Here is a 27,036-nt window from a genome sequence, read left to right as displayed (position 1 = left end):
CTTTTGAAAACAATCTGAGAGGATGTGTGAAGGCAGGCAGCTCCTCTGGGTACACATGTTGGAAAAGTCTGAGTGCATTCAAACAATATGATGCGTAGGGTAAATCCTGAACTCTTCACTACCCTACGTACCGCAACATACTAAGGATGCAAGGGAATCCTGGACGACTGGTAAGTTTTCCTCTTGGTGACAAATTGCACTGCAAGATGGGTTTGCTCTCTTTTCAGCGTGTATAAAGAACAAACAATATTAGTTCTCCAGCTCTGCAAATTAAAATGAAACGATTGTCATAAATTAATGCCTACTACCCAAGATACAGTTTCCATTCTGGTATAATTGAATCCTTTTAATTGGCAAACTCCAGTGGAAGCCAATGTGCCAATTAAGTGATTGTCCCAATTATCAGAGACTCCCAGGGATGCTCCATGCTGGGTGAAAGTCATTTTTATTTCATGGACTGTTCTTAAAACTAAGCAAAGTACTATGCACAGAGAAATAAAGCCTTTTCAAAAGCACAGAGAAGGGAAAGTACATATTTTCAAACCTGTGGGGCAGCACACACACACCCCCTGCGGTACTAAAGCCCCAAGACCCCCCCACCGTGCAGCTGAAGCCCAGAGTCCTGCCTCCTCACAGGGCAGAAGCCCCTAGACCAGTGGGTCTCAAACTTTTTTTTACTGGTGACCCCTTTCACATAGCAAGCCTCTGAGTGCGACCCCTCTTATAAATTAAAAACACTTTTTTGTATATTTAACACCATTATAAATGCTGGAGGCAAAGTGGGATTTGGGGTGGAGGTTGACAGCTTGTGACCCCCCATGTAATAACCTCGTGACCCCCTGAGGGGTCCCGACCCCCAGTTTGAGAAGCCCTGCCCTAGCTCAATTACCCCATCACTCTGCCTCAAGCAGAAGGCCCGAGCTCCCCCTCCCAGCCCTGCAGCTGAAGCCTGTAGCCCCAAGTACACCCTCGCAACCCTGATGGGCCCTGGAGTTTTTATACATGGGGGGGGGAAGGGGAGATGTGGGAAGCTCCAGAAAATTCTCTGTGAGAATTTTTACCCTGCTGACACCTATTGCAAATGAAGCTAGAGGAGGCTGATTGAACTCACAGTTGTTCCTTACCCCTTTTCCTGGCCAGTGTTGAGTTTGTATACCCCACCGCACCAGTACATTACATACACATGTGCTTTCTCTAGTCTAGATGAAAGTCTTATTGGACAAAAGCGCCAGAGTGATCCCCTTTTAGTGGCTAGCCCCCTGGATAGCACTACAGAGACCCTAACCTCAACCTGCATGTGAAATATCCACTAAGAAATGTGTTATCTTTATTTTGAGAACAAGGCTCTCAGAGTTTACTTACATCATCTGCTTTCAAAAATTTTCGTCTGATGATACTAACAAATTGTGCTAATGTTCTAAACACTCAGCCAAAACAAACAACAACATCCCCACGGACATAATCCAACACATAGAAACTCTTTCATCCTCGTAGGGTTGCCAACTTTCTAATCCCACAAAGCCAAACCCGATAGCCCCGCCCCTTCTCTGAGGTCCCACTCGCTTCCCCAAGGCCCTGACCCCCGCTCACTACATTCCGCCTCCCTCAGTGGCTCACTCTCCCCCACCCTCACTCATTTTCACTGGGCTGAGGCAGGGTGTTGGGGTATGGGAGTGGGTGAGGGCTCTAACTGGGGGTGCAGGCTCTGGCGTGGGGCCAGAAATGAGGGGTTATGGGTGCAGAAGGGGGCTCTAGGTTGGGGCTGGGGATTGGGGTGCAGGATGGGGTGAGGGCTCCGGCTCGGGGTGCGGGCTCTGGGGTGGGGATGGGGTATTTGCAGTGCAGGAGGGGGCTCTGGGTTTGGGTGCTCAAGGTTGGGGCAGGGGGTTGGGGCACGGGGTTACCTCTGGCAGCTCCCGGTCAGCAGTGCAGCGGGGGGCTAAGAGAGGCTTCCTGCCTGTCCTGGCACTGAGGACTGTGCTGCGCCTCAGAAGCAGCCATCAGGTCCAGCTCCTAGACGGAGGTGCGGCAGGCAGCTCTGCGCATGCTGTGCTCGCCTGCAGGCACTCCCCACGGCCCCCCAGCTCCCAGCCAATGGGAGTGTGGAGCCAGTGCTCGGGCAGCGCACACAGCCTCGTGGCCCCCCTGCCTAGGAGCTGGACCTGATGGCCACTTCCAGGGCACAGTGTGGTGCCAGCCAGGACAGGTAGGGACTAACCTGCCTGAGCACTGCAGCAACGCTGACTGGACTTTTAAGAGCTGGTCGGCGATGCTGACCAGAGCCACTAGGGTCCCTTTTTTGACGGGGTTTTCCGGTCGAAAACCAGACACCTGGTCACCCTATTGCTAGGTCTCATTCAGCTGGGCTCTTATATTTACCCTGCAGGAATTCAAACTCATTGTGGAGTGACCACAAAAGGCTGCAAACCAGCCAAACCTGCAACCCAAAACATTTACCTTTCTATTCAAACATGAAGACTGACGACTGCTTTTTGAGATCTATAGTAGAACCTCAGAGTTATGAACACCTCCAGAATGGAGGTTGTTCGCAATCCTAAAATGTTCGTATCTCTGAACAAAACATTATGCTTGTTTTTGCAAAAGTTTGCTACTGAACATTGACTTAAAACAGCTTTGAAACTTTACTATGCAGAAGAAAAATGCTGCTTTCCCTTTTTATTAGTACGTTACGTTTAACACAGTACTGTACTGTATTAGTAGGGTTTGTTTTTTTGTTTGTTTGGGTTTTTTGCTGCTGCCTGATTGCATATTTCAGGTTCCAAATGAGGTGTGTGGTTGACTGGTCAGTTTGTAACTCTTATGTTCATAACTCTTTGATTCTACTGTATTTTGAAAGAGAGAGGAAACAATTTCCAGTGAAAGATGGTGCAGGTATCTGGGGTGCTCCAAATTAACTTATATTTAAGGTGTTAGGTGCCTTAAAAATAGACAGTTCCTGCTCTTTTTGGTGTTCACAGCATCTCAAGCCACCACCTCTTCGCAATCTACAAACACCTACAGAGACCCTTAGTTATTTATTATGTAATAGTCCAGCGCTTTGAAAACAAATCACTTTGTAAGTGCTTATTATTACTTTCTGGAAGGGAAGGGGGAAAAAAAACTATTGTGGTCATCGTAGTGTAAAGAAATACGTGAATTATTCCAAGAGAAAAGAATGCATGCACAAACGCAAACAGCACAGTCCGACGCACTAATGGGTGAGCACTGCAGACCCATTTTGACAGCACCTTCCAAGCCCTTGGTATTGCTGCTAGGGTCAGCATTTGCTTACCTGGGCAGAATGCATAATTTGCTTACAATGACCCAGTCTTGTATATATCTGTGCCAGCTATTTATCCCTGGGAAGCAGTGGGTGGAAAAAAAATAAAAAATAAAAAAAATCAGTACGTCTCCCAAAGAACAGCCATCCATTAGCACCTCCATTATCCATGGGCTAAATTAAGAAACAGCAAAACCTGTCGTTTGTGACCTCTGCGGATACTAACCAAAAATAAATCTTAATTTATGAAAGTATGAGCTTCTCATGCATAAAATAAGGAACCAGCTATTGGAGGAGTCAGCAAACCGAATGGCTGATAGGAATGCAGTGAAAGAATCATAGAAACGCAGGGTTGGAAGCAACCCCAAGAGGTCATATAGTCCACCCCCCTGCCCCACCACCCAAGTAAACCTAGAAGACCATCCCTGATAGGTGTTTGTCTGACCTGTTCTTAAAACCTTCCAGTGGTAGGGATTCCAAAACCTCCCATGGTAATCTGATCCAGTACTTAACTATCCCTATAGGTAGAGCATTTTTCTTAATATCAAACCCAAATGTCCCTTGCTTCAAAGGAAGCTGATTACTTCTTGTCCTACCCTCAGTGGACTTGGAGAGCAATCCATCACTGTCCTTTTTAGCATATTTGAAGACATACCAGGTCTCCCCTCAGTCATCACTTTTCTTGACTAAACATGCCCAATTCTTTCAACCTTTCTTCATAAGACATGTTTTCTAAAAAAAGAAAGAGCAAAGGGGGAAATCCCAGGCTTAATATTACCTGAAAGATACAACATATGGTAAATGGCACCGTCTAAACAGATGACAGAAATCTACAGTTCAGGACATCTAAATCAAACACCCTGAAAACATTAACCCCTCTCTCTATATACTTCTACCATTAAGATGAAATTGGGGAGGAATGTTGGAAAAGGGAATTTATACACCAAGCAGAGTAAATATGAGTAACTGAAACTGCTTCTACCGGTCTACAATTTATTCAGGTGATCATCAGATTGAAATTACATCATGAATACAAATCAAAGACTTCACACTTCAGCTTCAGTTGCCTCCTATGTCTGTCCCAGGTTGCATCACACCTGGCAGTGCAATAAAGTGGGAAATGTTAGAGCCAAATTTTCATCTTCATCCTTCTCAAACGCTATTTGTTACAGACACTTGAATCTCTGGCAGTCCAGGAGGCCAGGTTCTAGGGAGTGAATCCATGGTGAATGCATTAAGGATCGTAATGGTTTTAAGAGAAAATGCTTGAGGCTCCGATCATGCAAGTTGTTCCAGACAGGTGGACTCCTGTTCCCCTATATGGAGCCTACGTGGTGTGCTCAAGGGAACAATGAAACCCAACCCACTGATGTAATTAGTAATGTTAACTTTTAATTTTCTAATTGAGCCAACTCCACCTCTGGAAAAACACGACAACAAAAACTTCAACCACATCCATTTCCTGAGGCTAAGGACTTGTGACTCGGGCCCCTAGAAACGTCCTGCGAGCAGCTGAAAGCATTCAGTGCCATTTCTGAATTTCACCCTGGAGGCCCAACATTTTCGACCCAAATTTTCCTGAGCTTTTAGCTGCAGGACACACATTGTGACAAGATTATTGGCTGCCTAGCCTGAAGTCACTCTCTTTCTCCACCTTCCCACAATTGACATCTGTATGCTCCTTCCTTTCCTGCAAGGTATGTGATCTTGAAGCTCTCCTGCAGGGATAAGAAGTAGAGGAAATGGGGGGCATCTGGAGTGTTTGTCAGGGGAAGGTGTTTACTCAAGAATCAGTGCAGGGGAGAGCCTGGGGGGTGTTCTTGGTGACATTAGGCAGACAATCCCTACAGAATTTACAGGCTATTTCTATAGGATTTTTAATCATTTCCTGTAGCATCAGTGGCCTGAACTCACAACTACTTGCTAATTAATATTTCGATTCAAATGGCTAATCGTTCAGATTCATCATTAGAAAATGATAGTTATTCCTGATCTCAGAGAACTGTACATACAAAAGACACTAGAACGAAAGACACTTTTTGATACATTATAAATGCTGGAGACAAAGCGGGGTTTGGGGTGGAGGCTGACAGCTCGCAACCCCCGATGTAATAACCTCGTGACCCCGAGGGGTCCCGAGCCCCAGTTTGAGAACCACTGCACTAGAACAAGAAAAGAGTCAGAATCAACATTTTCTGGAAATTCACCATTCTCAGATGGAGCACAGGTTAAACAGGATATATATTTTAAAAAAAAGTCTTCACCTGTTTTATTACCTCAAGCCCTGACGTCAAGTGTCAAGCTTCTATTGACTTTAATGGGAACAGGATCGTGTTCCCAGGCTGCTACAAATAATTTTATATAAACTCTTCACTTTTTATGGTTCCCGTTTATACTTGTTTTTAAAAACGATTCCCGACATATCTCTCCTCACAAACACAATTCTTAAATAGAAAATAAAACAAAAAGAATTCCAACACCTAGATAATGCCTCAAAGAAGTTATAAACTGGGAAACAGAATGGATTAAAACATAGATCTACTGATAGAAGGAACAGTGAATTAACAACATACAAGATAAATTTCACTACTCAATCATTCGCCAGCTGTTGGATCCCCTCCATTGCCTAGTTAGGCCCCAATCCAAAGCACTTAAGCCCATGTATAACTAAGCACATGAACAGTCCCATAGAAGTCAATAGGACTACTGATGTGAGTAAATTTATTCATGTACATAAGAGTTTACAGAATTAGTTCCTTAGATGGTAGGTTCAGCGCAAGGGCTTATCTGCACCTTTGTCTAAAGACCCCACTGTGCTTTTAGTCTCTGTATAAAACTAGAATAATTTTTAATTTCACTCACCTTGTAAAATGAAGAAAAAAAAAGTTGGGCTTTTCATCAGTTTCATGTTTTGATTTTCATGCCCAATGTTGCAATGTTTGCAAAGGTTGGAGGGAGGTGTTTAAGTACAAAGGCAACTTTTTTATTTTTATTTATTTTTAATTTTGAGAAATTAGGCTTTACGACACTTTTCTTTTTAAAACAGGTCAGTCTGCCTCCACCATATCCAGGAAGCAATCGCCTTTTCTAAAACCTAACACAAACACATTCTATAATCTTAGTGAATCAAATGCTGCTATTCTTGACACTCTGTGCAACCCTGCTGAAATGAATGATGTTACAGACAGGTAACAGAGGGATGAATTTAACCCATTTTGTTTTCTCAAATGTGGATTTTATTTAAAAAAGTACAAATCTGCAGCTTACCCACTAAAACAAGATTTGGTTTTAGTTTTGGGGAGTAGCCATAATCATATGCTGGATTTTTGTGAAGACTCTAAGAAAAGCCTCAGTTTTAATGCTTAGAAAATCTGTTCTTCTGTGTTTTCACTCCTAGCAAGAAATAACTCATGTTTGGGTTGGGGAAGAGACAATGAGGACTCCAACGTCACATGGCCACCCAGGGAGTTCACCCACATTGGATAACGTTGGACGAAGAGCATTTCATGGGAGTATTCCACTAACAGATATTGGACGTACAGATAATCTGTCATCTGTCGCTTCCACACACTGAGAAAAACACAACTGGATGCTGACCTATGATATGAACGCTCACCATCACCCACAGTGCAACAAAATTTGTCATGCCAGTTCAGCCATCATGCCAAACAAGACTGACGTGGCTCACTGCATGGCACTGACGGCTGGGGACCCATTAGTGACAAATAGGCCTTTCAGAGAGATAAAGTCAAACCATATAAAAATGTTTCTATGACCATTGCTATAGCTGGAGGAAATGCCATTGAAATACAAAACAATGATTTCAAGTGAAACTTCCCAGCAAACACCAGGAAATGGGCACTGACATCTTTATTAGTAGGAAAAAGATAGTTCTTTCAGAAAGTCTGAATGAATCAAACACAGCTTAAAATGGGGAAAAATAACTTTGCACTATGCAAAACTGAGGAACACGCACTAAAATTCAGTTCGCATTAATACAGTTGTGACGTAACATGCATCTTTTATACATTACTCTCTTTACTAATGTACATTCATCCTAAACCTTTCCTGTGTTAAAAAACAAAAAACAAAGTTAAAAACATGGAACAGCAGACTCATATATTTGCAGTCTGCAATGGTGGTTGTATTCTCTCACCCAGAAGGAATCCTCTAGTCTGGGGACTGACTGTTGGACCAGCCATGTCCTACAAAAGCTACAGCAGCAGGTGAAAATTTCAGGGTTTTGGTGCCCTAAGCTCTTTCCACGCTCTTTTTGTTTCTGTGTCATATTAAAACTGCTCTTTGCAGGAGCTTTGCTATGAGCTGAAGGACCTGGACTGCTGCCGTAGGTTTTTGTTAGCAGGCCTCACTTTCTCTTCTGTCCTGCTCCCTCCTTCCCATCCTCACTAGGGCAACTGGAACACAAGGCCTATTTAACTCAACAAAGAGCACGTATATTGACTTCAGTGGGCACTGGCTGGGACCCATGGAGACCGCCTGATCTTATAACCTGCTTTGACTAGGAGATGGGGGTGTCCAGCACCTTTGAAGAGCTGCCTCAGCATGTCAAACAATCTGGCCTCAGATGCTATGACATATACTCTCCCTAATAGCTGACGCTTGTGGAAGTATTAAGACAGCCACTTGACAGATTTCACAGGTTTCTAATCACTGCTTCAGTAAAGGGCCTGATAGGATTTTCATTCCAGCTCAGATGTCTAATTTTATATAGTAAAGATCATAATGTAATCTGAATGGTGAGTAGGGGCCTGATTTTTATATTTTATTGCACACCTGAAGTAAATCGTGTAATTCCACTGAAGTTATCAAAGTTATGTGAGATCAGAATCAGGCTGGTGTCTTATCAAGGCAGCTGAGAACAGCATGTGAAAGATGCAAGTTAATATGCACTCAATATTTATGTTAACAGATCTAGCATAGGTAGGAATCCCAGGTGTATTAAGAATGACCAAACTATTGCAACATCAAGCATATAAATTAGATGAGAGATGCTGTCACGAATCTAGGGAAAATTCACCTGTCCCAAAAAGGAATTAGTGTCTGAACTTTCATACAAACATCCAGAATTTCTACATTATATGGTAAGGCTAAAAGCTCCATGCTAAAGACTGCTCCAATATGATGGCCAGCCATTATGGTCTAATGAGTAGGTAATGCACTCTGAGCTGGAAGGATTCAGTTGCTAGACAAAGAGAGGATGTGATCACCTCAATCAGATTCATTGAGCTGGCAGTGAGGGAATTGTCAGGTGGTGAGTAATGGTACATTCTAAGCAGGAAGAAAAATAGCCAGTCATAAAGTCTAGTGCTATTGGTTCATGAAAATCAACCTCTCCTGCTTATCATAAGGCCACCTCAGGGCAAATAATCCCTGCTGGTTTCTATTTCCAGACCATATGGGTACTTGAGTGCACTGCAAATTTAGGCAAAATGCAAACTACTGGATGGGGAAATAAACGGGTTTTGTAGAGCATGGCTTCCAAGAACGCAAGAGTAATATTATCATCTGGATGCTAGACGTTAATGCAGCCTTGCAAAATGGTAATGAAAGTTTACCAGCTCAGGTGCAAAAATCTTCTCAACAATCCTGTCACAGGATGAGGATCATGAAAAACAAAATCCTAATGATATTTTACTCACCTAGCAAATAAAAATTAACTGCCTAAGGCGAAGTGCTTTGCAAAGGAAGTCAGTATCATTATCCCCGTTTTATAAGTGGGGAAACTAAGGCACAGAGAGGTGACATAAAAGACCGGCTTTGTCTGTTCCATATTAAAATTAAATGTGCCTAGTCTTCAAGCCTTTGCAACATGTATCAAGAGGTCAGAACACCCACTGCATGCTGAGGAAAAAATCACCCCAACATTCAAAATGCATAGATGCTACCTAAACACAAATTACTAGACAGTCAAGCTGTAAGGAATATCCATGAGTAAAAGTGAAGCCAAGACAACAACCATGGTGCAAATAACAGGGTATCAAGCTCGAAAAAGTGAATCTTTTAGTCCACTGTAAATCAGTGGCAGGAAGAAAAAAAAAGTCACAAAAGTATGCCAGTAGGCTTGCTTTGCTTCCTACACGTGGAGATTTTCTGCCCAAACCCCCTCTCCCCCATGAAAAAACAACCTTTCCATCTCAATAAATGGAACATTATACAACTCTTTGGCATTATTAATCTTACCATACAGATAATTTGGCCTCAAGCAAAAGCCTCTGAAAATGTGCTGCTTGCCATCCTCCAGAAGTCACCCTGTTATGGCACCCCAGGAATATCATAAACATTCAAGACGACAAGTATGCTACAGTACCAAAGGCACAGATTGAACACAGTAATGGCAATGGGTCAACGTAATCTCTGGTTGAAACTCAACTGAAATCAACAGAATTCGACAACCATGAATTTAGCCCAAATAAATACATGCATATTTAAAGCTTCTATAGCACGTTCTACATCACAAAGCACTTTACAAATACCTAAAGGTGGATATACTCTGAAAAGTAACTAAAAGTGTCAGCATGAGGTTGCATTTATCACCCATCAATGATTTAGAGAATAAATTTGCTCAATTTACTTGTAAAAATAACTGAAGCAATGGCAGTGTGTTTTTCTAGGATTCTGAAATTCAAATTGTGTGTGCGCGTGCATGTGCATACGTGTGTGTTTTCTGGCTTGTGATTCATTCAGCAGGAGTAAAGGCTTTGTAGGCCAAACACCTATGCATCGCAAGTGAAGACCCACCCATGATGAATGGAGATCTGCAGTCCTGAGACACATCTAGAGGTTACAGGCAATGGGTCGTCCAACCTGTGATATACGCAAGACTACCAAGCTCTAAGGTCTCAGGAAGCACTCAGAAGCATGGTGCTAACTAAGGACACAAGCATGCACTGCTTGCTGAACAAGATGGATTAGGAGCAGACCTTGTTCTCATGCATGCAGTATCAAAGGTGTACCTATACAGCTTCCTGCTAAGTTACAGTGAAGAAGCAGTATGAGGTACAGACCAGAAAGAGAGACATACAGAGGAAGAACAATCCAGAAGGGAATGATTGGAGACAGGTATGGGTGAGAGGTAAAGAGTCACAAACAGACAAAACGATACAGGAAAACAATAGGGGGCACAAACACTGTTGAACCCAAAACATTTTTGTTTTTGCTTGAAAATAAACTTTGGAACAAAATATCATATTAAGTGTGCATGGTGCTCTCTTTCTTTGTCTGTAAAATGAAGATACAACCCCACTATGAGGTAGATGGTAACTCTTTTTCTACATACACTTGCTATCTGCACATTTTCTGAACGATATATAAAAGAACAGTCAACACAAAAATTTACCACCACCAGATATCAAATCACCTTTCATGCTTTAGTGATCCATGTAGGTATACCTTCTTCCAATTCTTCTAGCAAATATGATTTTGAATTCAAAATGCCCTGCTTGATTATTCTGTCTGTCTGATTCTTATATGGCTTCATAAGCAGCCCTGTGTTTCACCTGAACTGAGTCTCAACGAAGCTTGTTGGCTCTGTGAAACTAAGTGATGTTGAAAAGCATGCTTTCTCACTGTCGGGCACAGAATGAATCCAGGGTATCCAATGTCCTTGCTTTAAAGGTCATTTGGAAAGGTGTTGTGGTATAAATACTGCTGCATATGTGACAGGGTTATAACTTATGGATGGGACAATTCCACTGTTACTCAGATCTTCTGTCGGGAGTCTGATGACTTTACCTTGCCACAAAGACAGACCAAGAAAACCTCAAGAAATCTTTTCAAGTGACGAAAGGTTCTAGTTCTAAAGAAGAGCCCACTGGATTTAGAGTTCTGACCTTCGTTGGGTTGTTGCCTGGAACATATAATGGATATATCTGCAAGACCTCCACAGAAGTAACTGAAACCATGTTTCCAATGCAGTGTTACCAATCAAAGTATTCACTCCTCCCTGTCAGTACATTACGATTCCTTACATGGAGAAATATCCTGAAAGGTCATTGTTTGAATGTCCTGGTCACTGAAACACTGGAAAAGCCAAGGACACCCAGCCCAGTGTGGCGGGGGAGGAGTTAATACACTTCTAAGCCCACTCTTCATTTCAAAGTGTGGGATTTAGATACAGACTCCCTCTGCAATAATGCAAATTCCCCCCAGCCCCTAGACAGCATGGCATGCTCTCTCAGCAGAGACAACTAGAAGCTCTAATAGCATTAGATAAGTACTGCTGGTAGAGCTTATTAGATGTCAGAACTGCTGCTATCAACTAATGCTTGAAGTGTGCTGAGAGGGGAGAAGCATGCAGAGGGAGGGAAAGGAGAGAGAATGAGGTCAGACACCATGCGAAGAGAAGAGAAAAATTAGAAGACAAAGAATATTTATCCTGCCAGCAATAGCATCTCCTATCGGTTCCAGACAAAAAGCACCGACGCCTCCAGAAAAGCCAATTCAGGCATCAGGAAGCTACATAAGTGACATGGTTGAGTCAGAATCATCTGACCAAAAGGTAAGAAAATGATTGGGGCATGATGCTTACTTTTAAAATATTGACCCGCCTATCTTTGCCATTGTTGGTAAAGAGTCCCATCTTGACACTCATGCAAAATGAGCCCTGCAAATCCAAAGGGGACACAACAAAAGCGCAAAATATTTACTGATCACAAATGAAGATGGTGAATGTTTTACTACCAGGTGTTTACTTGGAAGGGTGTTGTACCCTGCTCTTCTAAAGCATGGGATTAAAAACCCATCCCACACACAGAGAATCAATATCTCAGTCATTGGAATAGAATTTTTCCACCAGACTAGTTGGGTAATAAGGCAATTTGGTTCAGATTAGAATTTATAAAATGAACACACACTACAAGCTCCAGCTAGTCCTACGCTAACAGAAGTCAGGCCATGGTGTTGTGATGTAAAATCACTTAACAAGGCCACCAAGTAAGGAAGCCCACTGAAGCGCTAATAGAGTAACAGCCTGATTTCCAAAGCTGAGCAACCCCAGCTTCCACTAGAGTCAACCTGAGCTCAAGGTGCTCAGCTCATTTGAAGAAAAAAAAATCAGGCCACAATTCTCTAATGGCCCGATTCAGTGCTCGCTTTCCATTGGCTTCACTGACCATGGAAACATGCACTAGCTGGTTACTTTTCTGCTCACTGTGGGGGTTTAGTTTTCAAGCCAATGTTTCATTTATGTAGACACAGCCAACATATTGCTAATTTTCTCTGTATAACACTGTGGGCTTTAAAGAGCATGTTTTTACTAGATGTTCCCCTCATACTGGAGATAGTTGCTGAAAAAGAGGTTAATGCAGATTGAAAATCATTGTGACATTATGGACCATTTAATTGATTATTAGGCCTGCTTAGGGGCATGTATTAATAGGACAGAACCTCCATGCGTGTGTTTCTCTCCCATCAGTGAATTGCAAGCGGAAGGAATACATCCCACTATTCTTCAGACTCCTGTGTAATCAGCATAATGATTTGAAATAGAAGAACATAACGTCAAAATCTATAATTATAAAAGAACCAATGGGCAGCTCATTGTAACACTGATCAAGACAGAAAGCAAGGCATATATAAAACATAACAATGCTTTACCATAGCACTGAGAGTCTCTTCCCAATCCGGCCTCTCTCGGGGATGAATGCTTCTCTGAAGCTCTGGAACAAAGTCATCCTCTTCTGTATGTACAGAGGACTTCATCATTCTAGAGAGAAAGACAGACATGCTTGTTTACTTATGTATGAAATACTCTCACACATCAAAATGCAAAGGGTTTTAGTTATCTGATATTCGTGGGTTTTTGTGTTCTTTCCTGAGAATACCAGCAGCTCAAGAACATAATCTAGTTTGGAAATTTGCATTCCCAAACCAACTTTAAATTATTGATTTATTTTGATTATTTTTAAGCCTTCATCCTAATCACCGGACATTTGAAAAAACTTTTTTTTAAAAAATCAGACAACAAATTAAAATTTTCTAACACATTCAGCAGATTCAGTGAATTCAACAGACTGGCCAGACAACCAAAATGAACCACATGAATAACAATATCTGTCAATAATCACGTCTATTACCATCTCCTGCCCCACTTTTCCCCCAGATGCTTGAGGGGGGGAAAGATGGCCCTTGCAGCATGCCAGCAAGGTCAGTATATCAAGACTGATAGAATTCAGCAACTCCACAGCTGGGAGGTCTTTAATCAGCTGTTGTAGCTTTGGGATTTGAGCAGAACCACCGCATTAACTACCTTGTTAATGTCATCTGCTGTAAATCCACCTTGTTTCAAGAGTTTTTTAATTGCTTCTACACATTTATTAAAAAGTGGAGAACAAATCAGTTCAAATCTGGCTCTGGACACACAGCACAAGGTCTGGGTCATCAGTTGTTGCAGTGTTTGTCCTTACCCTGTGTGGTGCGAAGTGCCCTTGACTCTCACTCATTTCAATAGTATTTGACACGTGCTCAGCACCTAACTCTCTCAGGCCAAAAATTTCTGCAGATAAGGAGGATCTCATTTTCAAACACCTTACACGGTTTATTTGTATTCCAACACAGAGACCATTATGGACTTGGCTGCGAGCTCAAATCTTCTTTAAAAAAAATATTTACAAAAGCTTCTCAGTTCACTTTTAAGGCATCGCTATTGTTATGAACTGAGTTAAGCAGGCCATATAAATGATACTTTGCAGGGGACAGCGGCAAAGATCTAAAGCACTAAATCCTGCTGAGTCTAGTGTGATCCATCCCAGCTTCATTAGCAACATGCACAATTCAAAGCTAATCTTTATTAATAGGCTGCCATATATTTATTTATTTAGGCTAACCATTTCATTAATCAGCACTGCATATACATGAACCCAAAGTAAGGAAAGGTGAGCCAAATGTTAGCTACGATGAATCATCTAGTTTGACTGAAGGAATAAATATATTTAAAGTCTTTACATAGCATTGCTATGCACTTTGCAATTCTTTAAAATGTTGCTAAGCAAGCATCAAGAAAGATTTGCTAGTGATGTTCCACCTTTTTTCCTGAACAGATCACCAATCTTAATTGCTAGCTTCCTACAGTAAAAACTTAAACTATAAAAGGCATATATATGTATATAGTTGAAAACGTGAAGCACTCCATAAATAGTGATTTTGCAATGCAGATCATTTAAGCAGAGAATGCAAATAAGTAAAACATTTTAGTTACAATTCCATTAAAAAGATAAAAATAGTCAAATAAGCGTATGATATCAATAGCCAGATTCAATAACTGCAATCTACTTTTATAATCTAATTCTATAGCTCCTATGGCTCCAACACTTGGGCAAACCAGTTTTTGATTCATCTAACAAAGGAAATCCATTGTACAGGAGCTTTGCATAAATACACAGCACTGTGCCATGCACATGGACATACACCTCTAACCCGATATAACGCAACCCGATATAACACGAATTCGAATATAACGCAGTACAGCAGTGCTCGGGGGCGGGGGGGAGGAGATCTGGCCACTCCGGCGGACCAAAGCAAGTTCAATATAACGCGGTTTCACCTATAACACGGTAAGATTTTTTGGCTCCCGAGGACAGCGTTATATCGGGGTAAAGGTGTATTCCATTGTCCTGCACCTTATGTAGCTATTTACATCCGGAGCAAAGAGTGTGTAAATCATTCCCATTCTGATTTGGTGGCATTTTGTATCTGGTGTACATTGCAAGATAATGGAGGTACAGGGAAATGGAAAACAGGGCTGACAAATTCTAAGAGGTTCATCGAATGCATATAAAAGCAGGGTGGCAAACGTGTTTATTTTACAATGGATGATGGTAAGAGCAGATGCAGAGTACAGAACAACTGGGTTGCCACATGCATGAAATGTCCATTTAACTTGTGCTTTATGCACCACACAAGGATACCAATGCCTTAAGCTAGTGCTGGCTTCCACAGCCTATCAAACATGGAATAAAGCTCAATTATTTGCCCTCTTGCTACACACCATGTACCAGTTATGCAATATAAACCTTGGTTTCTTTTATCAGAGTTGCCAACAACCCAGCTACACTACAGCTGGAGCAGCAGTAAGACTTAAAGGTTAGCTGTATTGTGCGTCTAGGCTTTGGATGGGCATCTTAGCGAATATCTGTTGGATCTCATCCTCTCTTCCCTTGTCCTTCTCACACCCCCGGACCCAAGTTCATGAGGGCGGAAATTCCTTGCTTCAGAAGTGAGACCATATAAAAAGGTATCCTGGAGGACAAAACATCTCAGAAGCCACCTAGCTACCATACACAAAGCCCCATAAACTGTTCCATAACCACAACTGCCAGACATGGAGCCAGGGAAGAAGCCAGAAGAGATAGCTAATGAAACACTGACCTCAGATCTAGATCTATTAAACATTAAACATTCCAAAGCTTGCACATGGGTTTTGCGGCACACTTCACACATCATACTAGTGGACTGCATACTGTACACACGAGGTAAAGAGTGCATGACTAACACCTCTAGCAATAGGGTGGTCCTGTTTGTAGACAGTTTTTGTGTAATTTAATACTTAGCTTCACAACTGCATTTTGTCATCTTACACCATTAAAAACAAGCAAAATACTGAATGGCCATTTGTAAGTACAGTATGAATTTACATCTTTATGATCACTTCAGATTACAAATGTGTTTATTACGCTATTCCGCAGACCTGATGGCAATTCCCACCTTTGATTTCTTATCAGACAGCTGGTTTCTTAGTACTATCATGCTCCAGCCAAAAAAAAGTTGGGTTTTCTTTTTTTGTGTTTTGTTTTTTCGCATGCCTGAGATTTCACCTGCAATATGAGACCAAGGACAAGTTCCCTCCAGTGACTAAGCATGGCAGGTTTTGCGCATTTTGCACAAGCGTTTTAATGAAGTCTGCAGGCAGTCAGTAAATAGCAATTTTACCTCGAAAAAAATCACAGATATTAGGGAATTTCTCAGGCTAGTGAAGGAACCAAATTGGGTATATAAAGACACACAGGAATCAGTGGGGAACTTTGACCAAAGAGCCAGTCTACAAAAACTGAATATATTCTCCCACTGTAACTAGCACACACACAGCATTTAGGAGAGCTTAACTAGTGATTTCCCTCCAAACCCACCAACCTACTTTGTTATAGTAGCAAGTCACTGAACCTTGGAAGCGGAATTAGTCAACGGACCCATCAGTATGAGTTATCACTGGTTGCTCAAGACCTCAAGCGGTAGTGAGATCACTTACCCCACCCTTTAATTACTGCATACACTCCACGAGCAAAGAGTGAACCCAGGGCACATCACTGTAGGTCTGGCTGTTTGTTTGGCAAGGATTTATGACGGGATAGTTCCAGGTGAACAGAGAGAAAAACATTCCTGTTGGCATGACAGTACGCACCTTGTGTCATTTAGGAGCTGGCAGGAGGCTCAGCCCTCTGGTTTCCTGATTTCAGTGACCAAAAATATAGTCCTGACAAGATGATTAGTTTTTGTGCAATGTGTGGAATTAATTTACAGTAAGTTCATACAAAGACTATAAAATGGGGAAGTGGATTTACAGATGGTGGATAATAAAATATACGTACACTGTATAAGCTGCATGCTTGCTCCTGACCTCAGTCAAGTCACTGGGAGTTCTGACATTGACTCTAATGGGAGGAGACTTGTGCCCCATACAGTTTTCAGCATGGTAGCCGTGTTAGTCTGTATCAGCAAAAACAACGAGGGGTCCTTGTGGCACCTTAGAGACTAACAAATTTATTTGGGCATAAGCTTTCATGGGCTAGAACCCACTTCATCAGATGCATGAAGTGAAAAATACAGGAGCAGGTATAAATACACGAAAGAATGGGTGTTGCTTTACCAAGTGTGAGGTCAAAGGCTGTAGTTTAGACATAACCTAAGAATACCTAGCACAATCTGCACGTCTTACCTGCCACACATCAGAAATGTGAACAGGAAGATTGTTTAGCTTGTTCCCTTCCACAGATTTCTTACACACGGGGGGAACAAATTAAGTCTCAGTGTTATTTTACATAAAATATTTAACAAAGACATATTGTAGATATTAAATGCAAAACAAAAAGTTTCCCTCATAGTCTCACAGGTGCCTCAAAAGCATCAAAACATAAAATGGCATTTACCCATAATGAAAACAAACACCTTTTCTATTTAAAATGGCATTTCTTAGTCTCTTTAGTATCTCTGAATGCCCTTCAAATGCAATCTGGCACCATTACATTAATAAAAAAAAGTTCTGTCTGTGTAGGAGGCCATTAAGAAATCTCTCTTCAGATGAATGAACCCTTCTTCATTGTAAATTGAGAATCAAATGTACTGGAACAAATATTTACAGGACCTTTTTCTAAATTCACAGCTTGCATTTGCACCTATTTCTGGTAACCTTCAAGATTTCTGGTAGCGTGAGTTTATCAATTTCAAATTACAGCTGGATACATTTCATGTCACGTTAACACCAGTATCAGGAAAACATTGTGATGCCCTTTTCGGGATCCTCAAATCTAATTTGCTTATCCTGTCAAGTACTGCATTTCTATTTCTCCCAATGAGGAATTAAACACTCCTATTTAACAGCTGCAATATTCTGCTGGCAGGGTTCACTTACTATGCTGCATGACCAAGGGTTTGATGCTATTGCAGCACACACATCTACGCAGCAACATGCTATCGTCATGGGATCTTCTTTACATTGACCAAGTTTTCTGTTTAAGTATTCTCCTTTTCATGATTACATCTGAATGTCTTGGGCTCCCCTACAGATGCTGCCTGGGTCAAAACATGAACTGAAATAGTACTGGTGAGAGTCTTGTCACTCCGTTACTCTAAGGCCTGGTCTAGACACAATTTTTCTACCAATGTAACTATGTCATCAGTTTGGAGTGTGATTGTTTACGGACAAGTCTCAGAGGGGTAGCCGTGTTAGTCTGGATCTGTAAAAGCAGCAAAGAATCCTGTGGCACCTTATAGACTAACAGACGTTTTGGAGCATGAGCTTTCTTGAGTGAATACCCACTTCGTCGGATGCAAGTAGTGAAAATTTCCAGGGGCAGGTATATATATATATACACATGCAAGCAAGAAGCAAGCTAGAGATAACGAGGTTAGATCAATCAGGGAGGATGAGGCCCTGTTCTAGCAGTTGAGGTGTGAAAACCAAGGGAGGAGAAACTGGTTCTGTAGTTGGCAAGCCATTCACAGTCTTTGTTTAATCCTGAGCTGATGGTATCAAATTTGCAGATGAACTGAAGCTCAGCAGTTTCTCTTTGAAGTCTGATCCTGAAGTTTTTTTTGCTGCAGGATGGCCACCTTAAGATCTGCTATTGTGTGGCCAGGGGGTCATCTGTTAGCCCTACTATCTGACTGCTCAAAATCAGCAGCCAAGCAGTCTACCTCAACACTCCACCCCGAGTAAACCTTTCACCCTTAGCTTCACAAAGATTATGCAATGTACAGCATGACCATGGGAATATTATCCTCATTGAGGTCTAACCTGCCATAAAGGCATCACCAGCGTGCCTTTAGTCTGCCAAAGGCACATTCCACTGTCATCCAGCACCTACTCAACCTGTTGTTGAACCTCTCCTTACTGCTTTCCAGGTTTCCCATACAAGAGTTCTTGAGCCACAACTGTAAGGGGTACACCGGAACTCCCAGGTTCACTATGGGCATTTCAATATCCCCCACTGTAATCTTCTGATCTGGAAAGAAAGTCCCCTCTTGTAGATTTCTATACAGACTAATGTTCCTGAAGATGTGTGTGTCGTGTACCTTCCCGGACCACCCTGTGTTGATGTCAGTAAAACACTCATAGTGATGCATAACAGCCTGCAACACCATGGAGAAGTACCCCTTCCTATTGATGTACTCCACCGCAAAGTGGTCTGGTGCCAAAATTGGAATGTGTGTGTCATCTATAGCCCCTCCACAGTTAGGGAAACCCATTTTTGCAAAGCCATCCACTATTTCTCGCACATTTCCCAAAATCACAGTCCTTCGTAGCAGGATGCGATAAATTGCCCTGCACACTTGCATTAATGTAGCCCTAACTGTCAACTTCCCAAGTTGAAATTGATTCACGACCAACCGGTAGCAGTCTGTAGTCACCAGCTTCCACACAGCGATTGCCACACATTTGTCTACTGATAGAGCAGCTCTCATTCTGGTGTCCTTGCACCGCAGTGCTGGGGCGAGCGCCGCACATAGTTCCAGGAAGGTGGCTTTCCGTAGCCAAAAGTTCTATAGCCACTGCTCGTCATCCCACCCTTGCATGACGATATGATCCCACCATTCAGTGCTTGTTTCCAGAGCCCAAAAGTGATGGTCCACCCTCTGCAGTTGCTCTGTGAATGCCAAAAGCAACCTAAAGTTTCTCCTATCCATATCACACCGCATGTCAGGCAATTGGAAGTCTTCTTCAGTCAGGAACGTTGTGATTAACTGCACAGCCATCCGCGATGTCTTCATGACAGTTAGAGCATAGGAGAGCAGTGTGGGCTCCATCCCTTCTCACAAAGATGCTGAGGTGCGCAGCAAAGAAGGGTCACTGAAAAATGCCGCAAAGGAAAGCTGGAAGCCCGTGGAATGCTGGGACAGAAACCAATGCATCACGGGACATTGAGCCTGGTCCCAAGATGCGCCATGATCCGCTCCACCATCCCACAAGACCTAGCAGCAGAAGGTGTCAAGCTGGCCTGTGGGATAAGTACTCACAGTGCACTGCTCACGCTGTTGATGCTAGTGCCCCAAGTGTGGACGTGCTCTGCTGACAGAGTGAGTGTGAACATGTAATACCAATTTTTATAATAGCGCTTTTTGAGTGTAGACAAAACTCTGTAGTGTAGACAAGGCCTTATTTATTTAATACTTGAGGCCAGATCCTCAGCCAGTAAAAATCAGCTTAGTTCCACTGATTTCAACGAAACTTTGCCAATTTACACCCACCGAGGATCTAACTCTTAGAATTTTACAAGCCAATAAGCACTTACATATCATGCTCTAACAAACAGATAGGCAAGACAGAAACTGCATCAGATTTTGCAGTATTCCTTTTATTTCCTACAGGAAATACTGCAAACACTACTTCCATTGGGTGGCAAAACATCATGCATCTTAAATGCCCCCCATTTTGAGGGGGTCCTAGGCACTACCTACATTGCGCACAAATAAGGTGTCCTTTCACTCCTGTTGTTGAAAATTATTTATATTGGAAACAAAGATTCATGAAACTGGGGTTACAGAGTCATTTAAACTAGCAGTAGAAATCCCACAGCATTTTAAGTCTCCTAACAGAATAGCCACACTCTGGTCTTTGTCACACATGTGGGCTGAGACGTATCATAATCGTGGTCATGGACTACTGCATGCTGACAACATTCAGATTGATGGCACTCCTTTCCCAGGGAGATGACAAATTGACTCCTAGGTGTTTGATGGTTTGGAAGCTCTGTGCTAGCATAGAAGTATTATGCATTTGGAAAGTTAGGCTCCTCACATCAGACAGTTAATTGTCTGTTTGACAGATACTCATTCTTTGGTGGCTATATTTTTTTTTTAATTAAATGCCATGCCTGAACTTTGGGTTATGCTCCCCCAAGGAGACATTAGGCATTTCAGCCATCCATGCTGTTTTCCCCTCCGGTGACTTTTCTCTCTGACCTCAATCTAGGGGGTGAGGATTGCTGATAACTGATTTATTATTGTATTTAGTATTTATAGAGCACCATTGTTGTGCCTGGGACTTCTCGGCCTAATGAGAAAGCACGGCCCCCAGCACTGGGGAATTTATGATCCAAGTGGATTTACAACTCTACTGACAATGATGTTTCTTGAGATCTTATTACTACCCAAGGAATTCTCCTTTAATAAAGTCTCTGCCAGTACAAATTGATGCCAGTACAAATGCTACCCAATAGGAATTGGAACTGGCATTGTTGAAGTGGACAGTATAGTAGGCATAGATAGTATATTCTTGAACAGAGTGCTAAGAAGCATGGTGTGTTAAGGAATTTGTTTGCACTGCTTGCTGGAAACATATTTTCCACTTCCTTCTGATTGCTCTCCCTTGCTCATTGGAGATGTCCATCCACACAATAACTCTAGTATGTAATTTGGCACAGTTGACAGTCGCCGTTAAAGAGAGGCCTAAAACAGAATAGCACAGGTGCTGCAGATTAGGATGAAGGTAAACTGGCAGAGCAGGGATCCAGGGCTAAAATAGCAGTGGGGCCTGCAAGACAAGAGTGAGGTGCATTGGCAGAGTTGTGAGGCATCCCAGAACTGGCATTAACAGGGCATTGTGCCAGTCACAGCTGAGGGGTGATTTATTTCAGCCATCAGGACTGCACTTCAGGCGAACCATCGGCCTAGGGCTTTGCAGCAATCCAAACCTGAAGGTTAGTTCAGTTCAGGAGGCCAAATGTGCCAGTTTAAACATAACCGGGCAGTTGGCCAAATTCTCCCCATCAGGCTTTTTTCCCTCCCTTAAGGCCCCTAGTTGCCTCTGATTTGCACTGGAGCTTCATCCCTCTTCAACTTGTGCCTGATCCAACTCATGCTGGAGCCAGGAGTTCTCCAAATCCTTGAGCACACCAGACAGCACAAGAGTGGGATTTGCAATACCGCCATACACTGAGTGCACAATTCAGCAGGGGAGGTGCTATAAGAGCTTACTGGATGCGCTGCTGGGGTTTACGATCCTTTAAGATAGGAACCAAGGAAGGCCACGGTGACTGTTGAGGGAAGGAGGCTGCAAAGCCACTGCCAGGGAAGCCAGGTGGACATCTACCACCACCACCAGCCAGAAACACCAGGTGCCATTCTCAGCTCCCAAGCCTTCCAATAATCTTCAACACCAGAGGACAGTAGTAATTAAGGCATCTTGGCTTCTCCACCTTAAAAGCTTTAAAATCTGGTCTCCCTAACCTAGAGGGGCTGTATGATCTTGTACTACAGCTGCAGGAGTCATTAAGATGAGGGTAACGTAGCAATGCTTTGCTAACACACTACCACTGTGGGTCATTGCAAACAGGCAGCACAAGAATATCCCATAATATATCCTCTCAAATGACCGGTACTCCCTTTCCATAGCCAAACCTATCAGGGCAAAATAAAAGATCTGTGGAGTCTCTACTAAAACCATTGCCTTCTACAAGTTCAGGACCAAGAATAGAGCAGTATGGAGGGGATTAACAAGCAGACTGACAGCACAAACATTAAAAGTAGTGAAACCAGATGAATTTACACTCCCCAGTGCTTTGCAAATGTTAACTGATTAATCCTTCTATCACTTATGTGAGGAAAGTAAGTATTATTTCCATTGTACAGATGGAAAAATTAAGGCACTCAGAGATACAGAGACCTGCGCAAGGCTACACAGGGAGTTAGTGCCAGAGACACAATCACAACTCAAGAGCTCCTGGCTTCCAGACCTTTGCTCAGACTATGCCTTTCATTCTCCTGATCACAAGAGTCAAACTATAACATGTGCAGCAAACAAAACATATTTGGAGTATTGGGTAAATGAGCAATGTTACAGTAACATCAGGGTCCTGGGCTGGCTGACCAACATGGCGGGTGAAACTGTAAAAATTATGGAGATGTTAATGCAAAGTATACTATGTACAGTGAAAAGAACTCTCTTCATGTCAAATGCTTATAACTTATCTCCAAGAGGAGGAAAATTGGAAAAGAGAAAACTGGAAAACTAGAACTACAGCATGATTTGTGTGATGCTGGTGCAATTCTCAAAGCAGCTAAACAGAAAACTAGAAAGTACTCAACCTATCTTTATTCCAGACCCAAGACCCCGGGGGAAAGACAAACGTTTCTTCAAGCAAACACACCTGAGTCTCCTCTGCCCCACAAAACTAAGACTAGTACAGTGAGTCTACGGGGAATAATCATGCATTTTGGAAAGCAGAGCCAACACAATAGCTCCTGAAAAAGTGAAACAAGAGCTGGGAATTGGAGGCTCAGACTAGTGACCTGGGAGACTAATTCATTTCAAGTGTTTTAAATCAGCATTGTCAACACCTTACTGATCACATTATGTCTGTCTGCATTATGTGAAATAGAATGTTGAAGTCTGTCTCGAGGAATCGTGCAAGCTGGAGATGGAAAAGACCTAGTAGGTCAGCTAATCCATCTCCCTGCCAATGCAGAATTGTTCTAATGCGTCCCCCAATCCAGGTAGAACAAACAAACAGACGTATTGTATTTCATCTTCAAAATATAAAATGAGAAACTGGAATAACAAATTGTTTCAGTTGTATTTTTGTTTTATTTAATTTGGTTGTTTTTATGCTCTACAAAGTTTATGCTCTACAAACTATAACCCCAGCTCTTGTACTCAAATTCATTTCTTTAGAAAGCCACTTTTTGTTATAAAGTAATGAAAGCTAACGAAAAAAAATACTGCCATGGGCCAAATATTAGGGATCAGAAATCAAAACAATTGTACAAACCACTGTGTGCATCATTTTCGCCCTCTGTCAAATAGGGATATTGATACTTCCACACTTTTGAGGCCTTAGATGAACAAGCATTATTTCCATCATTACCATTACTATGTACTGGAAAACAGAAGTTTGGTGTACTTCTAGAATTTTTTCACAAATAAATGTTTTAAGATAAGAGCGCTGCAGGTACTCCACCTCCCCGTGGGGATTAGCTTACAGCACTGGACTTTACAGCGCTGTAACTTGCTGTGCTCACACCCCGAAAGTTGCAGCACTGTGAAGCGCCAGTGTAGCCAAGGCCTAAGGCTATGGCTACACTATGAGCTCTCCTGCTGGAAAAAAAAAAACTTCCACCCCCCACGAATGGCGGCAGCTTTACTCCTGCCGACAAAGCGCTGTTCACACTGCGCTTTTCATCAGTAAAACTTTTGTCGTTCGGTGGGGGAGAGGATGGGAAGGTGGGTTAACACCCCTGAACGACAATAGTTTTGCAGACAAAGTGCCAGCATAGACAAACCCTAAGCCCTGGTAGGGTCACGACCGGGTCGAGTAATTCACGATACAGCCACGTGGAGAAGCGAAAAAATACCTACTAGTTCGACTACTTACTCACCCCGCCCAGACGCCGCGAAGACTCCGCGGCTCAAGGTCGACTCTCGCAACCTCTCCTCGCGTGGAGACCCCGGAGAGTTCGAAGCGCGCGTCGGGAAACTATCGCGCTAGAGATCAGACGCGATAGTTCAACTCTAAGTGAAAGTTTCAAGAACAAGGCTTTACGCACATTTTTATTTTTTGGTTGTGTAATCAAAAACAATCAATCATTCTCACTTCATATGCATCACCACCTGTTAAAGGGATGAGATTCCCTACAAACAGACTGTCATAAGAAAACATCTCTTTCCTGTAGAAGGAAAAGCGTGTCTTATTTTTCCAGCATTCGCTTTTCATTTGGGACTTTAAACTCTTAGAAAAGAGCAGCTGTTAAAAAGAAAAACGAGAAGCTTTAAATAAACCCTTTTAAAGACTAGTAATGGCACTCTAATTAATTTTAGAAAATGCCACGGTGAATAGGTCATTCCTACCATTGTTAATATACCCCTTACTGACTGCACTAGTAAGCTAGCAGCATTGCAGCATTTAATCAACGTATTGTTTCCTTGCCCTCTGAAACCATGATCATTCTCTCTTTAGTCTCTGGACAAGCTTTCAATACAGGCTGTGATGCGACCAACCTAGTTAAATGTTCTGCCGAGTTTCAGTTGAACTTTGGGACTCAAAAGTATCTATCAATTTGCCTAAAGTGTTTATTAATTTGCATGAATATTTAAAAGGCAGTTTCTATGCTTCCATTAAAGAAAAATTGCACTGGAAGTCTAGATCACTCAGGGTTCAGTAGCTATGGGCAACGTTTATTGTTCGATGGATTGTATTTTAGCAAAAAGCATTGCTAAGGCTGTACAGCAGCAAAATGTCATCGTTGTAATGGTCTTGCACATTTTCCAGGTATACGTACACTCCCTCTCTACACACACACACACACACACACACTTTATTCCACTGAATTCCTTGAGACTCCTACTTGACAAAAAAACAAAAAACAAAACACACATTCCAATGCTGGCTGGCACGTCATATGTTTTCAGTTGTAAATACACTTGGACTGGCTCTTAAGGTGACTCACTTTGTTCAGCCAGCTAAAACAGCTCTGCCAGAAGAACCTTGACACCACTGATCAGGTTGCACGTGCCTTCAAGGTATCAAATGGCCAATTTTTCAAGAGATGCCTTTCAAGTCCACTAGGCAAAAAAACCCAACAATAAAAATAAAAACAAAGCCACCACTCCTAATTTTAAAGTTGTGTTTAAGAATGTAATCTTGTAATCTTAATCCCAAAGCAACAGATTCACTTCACCATCTAAAATAGGTTATGACTACGCTAGTACTTTTGTTGGTCAGGCATGCGGGAAAAAAAATCACACCTCTGAGCACCATCTGTTTCACCATCAAAAGCACCAGTATGGACAGTGCTATGTTGGCGGGAGACGCTCTCCCACCAACATAGCGACTGCTGCTCGTTGGGGTGGTTTAATTATGTTGGTGGGAGAGCTCTCTCCCATCGGCATAGAGTGGCTACACGGGAGACCTTACAGCAGGCGTAGCTGCAGCAGTACAGCTGTGCCACTATAAGGTCTGTAGTGTAGACGTAGCTATAATCAATTCATCATCACGCTATGAAAGAGCCAGAGTGGCGGAGGTTCAATAGAGCTGTCCATTGTGGATTGTACTCTTCACCGCTCCTAGATTTGGAAGCTTTGTTTACTGTTTTTAATCTCTCACGCTGTTGCTCTGTTAGACCTTAATTCAACAGTACTTCCCTCTTCAGCAAAGCACTGACATTTGCACGTAAATGCTTTGCTGAACTCAGAGTAGTTTAAGTCAGAGAGAAAATGAATGTACCAAGTGAAGCTCCCTAGTGCATTTCACTGTGCATGCTGAAAGTAGTGCAAAAGGTACAATTGCACTAATGGTGAAAAATAAAATAGATATTTACAATTCAGTTTTAATGATCTACGGCCTTATGGAGTAACAAAGGTCAAGATTTTTTTTTTTTAATATAAGTTGTCACCCCAGAGTGTTCCCTTAGAACTTCAAAAGCACAAATCATCATTCTGGCCCCAATCCACTTACATACATGCTTAACTTTAGATAATGTTTTCATCCCTCAGCCACGAGTAGACCCACTGAAATCATCCACGTTTGCAGGATTGGAGCCCAACATAACATTTTTTTATGTGAGGCACCTCTAAATTTGGGATGGGCTCACATTAAAACTGCACAACTGAGCACAGCATCTGAGCATGGGGATTCAAAACAAGGAGAGTCTGGTTGTTAAGGCACTAGGCTGGGACTCAGGAGATCCGAGGCAAGTATCGAGCTATGGTAATTTGCAGCAGCTGAAGAGCTGCCTCTTGGATTTAATTCTTGCCTCTGCAACAGACTTTCCGAGCGGCTTTGAACAAGTCAATTAATCTATCCTGTGCCTTTGTTTCCCTTCTATAAAATGAGGCTATTACTACTCTCTTCTCTACCCCTTGTCTTGTTTATTGATACTAAACTCTGAAGGGCAGGGACCTTCTCTTACTATGTGTCCACAGCATTTAGCACAAAGGTGTTCTGATCTCTATTGGGGCCTTCAGGTGCTACCTTAATACAAAATAAGAATCTGAATCCAAACTGCCTTAAATTTGGGAAAATTCAGATTTG

The 27,036-nt window shown here is 42.3% G+C and overlaps 1 protein-coding gene across 1 annotated transcript in view; it reads right to left on the bottom strand.

Annotated features, from left to right (window-relative positions):
* The window catches only part of LOC120375913 (rho GTPase-activating protein 32-like), a 206,995-nt gene that overhangs the window by 15,617 nt on the left and 164,342 nt on the right, over positions 1 to 27,036 (bottom strand). The window contains exon 2 of the mRNA XM_039496934.1: positions 12,896 to 13,004. Coding sequence (XP_039352868.1) covers positions 12,896 to 13,003 — 108 coding nt within the window. The 5' untranslated portion in view covers position 13,004. The remainder of the gene's footprint in view (positions 1 to 12,895; positions 13,005 to 27,036) is intronic.

The sequence above is a fragment of the Mauremys reevesii genome, linkage group 12 (genome assembly GCF_016161935.1).
Source record: "Mauremys reevesii isolate NIE-2019 linkage group 12, ASM1616193v1, whole genome shotgun sequence".
Taxonomy (NCBI): Eukaryota; Metazoa; Chordata; order Testudines; family Geoemydidae; genus Mauremys; species Mauremys reevesii.
This window is presented reverse-complemented; position numbering and strand designations above follow the sequence as displayed.